Source organism: Dendroctonus ponderosae, unplaced genomic scaffold (assembly GCF_020466585.1).
Source record: "Dendroctonus ponderosae isolate FM_Combo_2020 unplaced genomic scaffold, Dpon_F_20191213v2 Dpon_F_20191213_8, whole genome shotgun sequence".
NCBI lineage: Eukaryota > Metazoa > Arthropoda > Insecta > Coleoptera > Curculionidae > Dendroctonus > Dendroctonus ponderosae.
The window spans coordinates 2,551,432-2,555,433 of record NW_026019016.1 but is presented as its reverse complement, the minus strand read 5'-3'; the positions used below and the strand labels follow the sequence as shown (position 1 = coordinate 2,555,433).

At 39.6% G+C, this 4,002-nt stretch overlaps 2 protein-coding genes across 2 annotated transcripts in view; both read left to right on the top strand.

Annotated features, from left to right (window-relative positions):
- Nucleotides 1-4,002, top strand: part of LOC109544740 (sensory neuron membrane protein 2) — a 9,741-nt gene that overhangs the window by 2,269 nt on the left and 3,470 nt on the right. Inside the window, exons 5-6 of the mRNA XM_048669377.1 lie at nt 1,453-1,664; nt 1,795-1,979. Of these exons, the coding sequence (XP_048525334.1) occupies nt 1,453-1,664; nt 1,795-1,979 (397 nt within the window). The remainder of the gene's footprint in view (nt 1-1,452; nt 1,665-1,794; nt 1,980-4,002) is intronic.
- The window catches only part of LOC125505487, a 4,615-nt gene continuing 2,924 nt past the window's right edge, over nt 2,312-4,002 (top strand). The window contains exon 1 of the mRNA XM_048669378.1: nt 2,312-2,603. Coding sequence (XP_048525335.1) covers nt 2,380-2,603 — 224 coding nt within the window. The 5' untranslated portion in view covers nt 2,312-2,379. The remainder of the gene's footprint in view (nt 2,604-4,002) is intronic.

The window sequence follows — 4,002 nt, the reverse complement described above, 5'->3', positions numbered from 1 at the left end:
GCGTCATGTTCAAGTGGATTTTGCAACTCAAAAAAAACCACGCACATCTAAAACTTCTTGAATTCAAGCATTTTTTGAGAAAACTGCCAACATTTTCTTATCCATGATTCACTTTCTGAAGAGGCCATTTATTTCTGTCTAGAATGATGTACAAATGAGCGTTCTTGCTGATTTTGCCTCCGAGATATGAGCAAAAAGGGGACGGAAAACATGAAATTTTGGCATAATCTTCAACCTAAGTGTTTGATATTCATATTTCGCTTTCTGGGTCAAAACTACTCGAATTTCCTCACTCACTTTGTTACGACTGAATCGAGTTTTCAATTCTCTATTCAACGATGCCAAAACGAATTCTGTGGCTAGAATGGTTCTTGAGAAACTTCGAAAAAAGCAGCGTCATGTTCAAGTGGATTTTGTAACTCAAAAAAAAAACCACACAAATCTAAAACTTCTTGAATTCAAGTATTTTTTGAGAAAACTGCCAACATTTGCTTATCGACGGTTCACTTTATAAAAAGGCCATTTATTTATCTCTAGAATGATGTACAAATGAGCGTTCTTACTCATTTTGCCTCCGAGATTTTTGCAAAAACGAGACGGAAAACATGGAATTTTGGCATAATCTTGAACCTATGTGTTTGATATTCAAATTTCGCTTTCTGGGTCAAAACTACTCGAATTTCCTCACTAACGTTATTACGACTGAATGGACTTTTCAATTCTCTATCTAACGATGCCCGAATTCTGTTCGTTCGGATCGAATGGTTCTTGAGAAATATTCGAATAAAGGCCATTTAGTTATCTCTGGAATGATGTAAAAACGAGCGTTCTTGCTCATTTTGCTTCCGAGAAACGTGCAAAACGGGACGGAAAACATGAAATTTTGCAATAATCTTGCGTCACCCTTGCACAAAACGACGATCATTTTTCTAAGTTCATAAACAACAGAAGACGAAGTATTTTTTCTACATGCCCCCCCCTGACCTAAAGTTGGATTCCCTCCTGTTGCTACAGTAGGAAGCAACAGCGAGACAAAAGAAACGGAGTTATAAGGAATGCGCATTAAAAAGTGTTTTGCAATCCATCGAATTCATTCAAAATCTTTTGATGATCAAAAATGCAAAAAAAAATTACTAATGGGTTTTTCGGGTTTTTAAGCTTACACTGTTCTGATGTGACACACATCTGAACAGTGCAAGCGTTCAAGCAAACCACTTCTGAAGATGTAAGCCACTCGTGCTTGCGAAACGTCAAGAACGAACTCTACCGAACGACGGCCTAAAAACCCATTAGTTTCAAGGAATGGTCTCAAAAGTCTATCTTTTTTGACAAAAAAAATAGTTTAACTTGTCACTTGGTGTTCTTGGTTCTCTTAAAGATGGACCTTTCATCAGGTGGAGTATTGCGGAAGATTCACGAGACACTCTGTATATTTTATTTGTGTACACACAGAGGAACAACAGCCATCAGGGATACATCACAGTGGCTGCTGGACAGAAGAATGCGACAATTGGGGAAATTACCCAACTGGACCACCAGACCACGCTCAATGTCTGGTCGAAGGACCAATTTCAATGCAATCGGGTGTCTGGATTAACCACAGTGTTTCCCACTGGCGTCGGGGTCGACACCACGTTTCAGTCGTTTTCTGAAGACATTTGCAGGTACAGGGTGGCCCAACGACAGAGTAAAGTAAAGGTACTAATAATACGGGATAGGCCTAAATTTACTTCACTTTATCCTTGGGATCGTTAAGTTATCCACTGTGAAGCGACGCGACAATTTCTGCTTCAGGACGGTTTCCTTCGAGTATTCCAGGCGGGACATGGTGGGCTTGATTAAGGGCAACAGGTATGAGGCGTTGAAAAGTACGTTTAACACGTCCAAAAACGCATGCTTCTGCACCGACCACACTCGGAACTTCGATGGCGACGTGGGCTGTTTGTATGATGGTGTTTTGGACCTCACAACATGTCAAGGTAACAAGGGCGGAGCTTAAGCTTCAATATTCCAAGAGAATCTGGCCTGGGAACAGGCTGGCGTGGTTGCAATAAGCTCTACATAGCGACAACCAGCAAAAGCGTTCTTGGAAAACCATACAATCTGTGCATTGAATAACGCCAACGTTTAAAAAAGGAAATTTACGTTAACTGCCTATATGTATGTATATCGACAGTGCAATGAGGTTGTAGCCATAAAGGAGTGGCGGTCGTCCGGCGAAATTGAGACCAAGAGGTCGATGCACCTCCCAACCAAACCTCAACGCACTTAGTGAATCTTCTGCCCGTCCATCATATGCCTTCGAGCGGTACCAGAAACGGGTATTACAAATGACCCGTATAAAGCATACCATTCAGCTCTGAAGCGCCCAGTTCGACCATGGTGCTGGTACGCGTATGGATCTGGGTGTCGATCTGGCTGGTAGCGGCCGGAAAAATCTACCGCCGGTGCGATCTAGTTAAGGAGCTGAGGAACTTTGATGTACCCGAAGAGGAAATTGGCACATGGGTGTGCATTGCGCGCCACGAGTCCAACTACGACACTGGAGCGATGAATCCAGGCAGTGGCGATCATGGACTTTTGCAAATTTCGCAACTCTATTGGTTAGTAGATTTGGATAAGGCGATGCGTGAAAGATTCCAACCTTTTCCACTAACCTTGCTGCCTGAAAAATTGATACTTTCCTTGAAGCTTAAGGTAATCGATATTTGCCTGCCATCGGCATTAATCCCGTGTTAAACTAACATAATGCAATCGAAGCTGGTTCATTCAGATACAAAGCACTCGTGTTTAGTCGCTGGTAGAACAGACAACAAATTGAATTAATCTTATCTGCTCTAATCTATCTCTCAAAAAGTATCAATAGAACAAAATAACTCACTTCAAATATCAAGAAAACAGATATTAGTGCTATAAGCTTCATGCAACAGTAGGGGAGAGTGGGCCACCACAAGACGAAAAAAGTCAGAGGTTTTTTCCCAAACACTTCACATGAACGTCCAGAGAAGTTGATTAGCTGGCCGGAATTGCATTTATTTACGTAGGTTTGTAACGGTGGAAAGCACACAATTACTGTAAATTTGAAGACATTTTTTTGGCCCCAAAGTGGCCTCAAAACAGTGTCTCATGGTAGCCCATTTCTAAGTCACAACTTTCTTTTTACATTGTTGGTAAACTCATCAAAATCACAGTTTCCTTATACATCTAAAAAGCCCTTACAGCACTATATCTATCTATAACTTAAATTTCTTACCTTTAACTCTCTTTCTTTTCTCACCAATAAATTTCGCCCAGAATAATAGACGTGAAAAAAAGGCTTCGCTCACAAACATCTTTATCAAAATATCCAGTCAAGACTGCTTCAGCCTGGAAGACACTTTTACTACCAAAGTAGGCCTGGGTAACTCAGTGAATTTTTAGGAGTTGGCACAGTACTAAGCCAACCCAACGCACCGGCGCAGTAACTCAGTTCCGTTGCTGGGAAAATGTTAATGACTTTTTCACTTGTTTTTAGATTTATTTTAAGGGCCATTTATTAATAATATTTTTAAAATTTCTTCAAAATTTCAGAATTTTACAGTTCTAGCCAAGTTACGCTCAATTTTCTAAAGTTTCACTTAAAAATGCTGACAATCTTAAGGTATTTTACGCGAAGAGTTATGAAATAAATTTCGAATCCTTCGTCGCTTTGTAAAAAGTTTTGAAATCCCTTCCCAGTTTCGAATTTGGAACAAAATTCAAATAATTTTCTATCAAAAAATGAACAGAATTAGCGAAAGTTTATTACAGATTATTTGGAAATCTCGTCACCTCCATACCTCTGAAGACTGTAGAGTTTGTTAAAAAAAATTTGAACTGATTTTTTTTTGCTTTACCTTCTACTCAAAGACGCTATATTTTGTAGAGTTTCACTTAAAAATACTGACGATCTGGAGGTTTTTTACGCGAAAAATTACAAGATAAATTTATAGCTTTGTAAAAATTTAGCAAAAACTTTTTCAG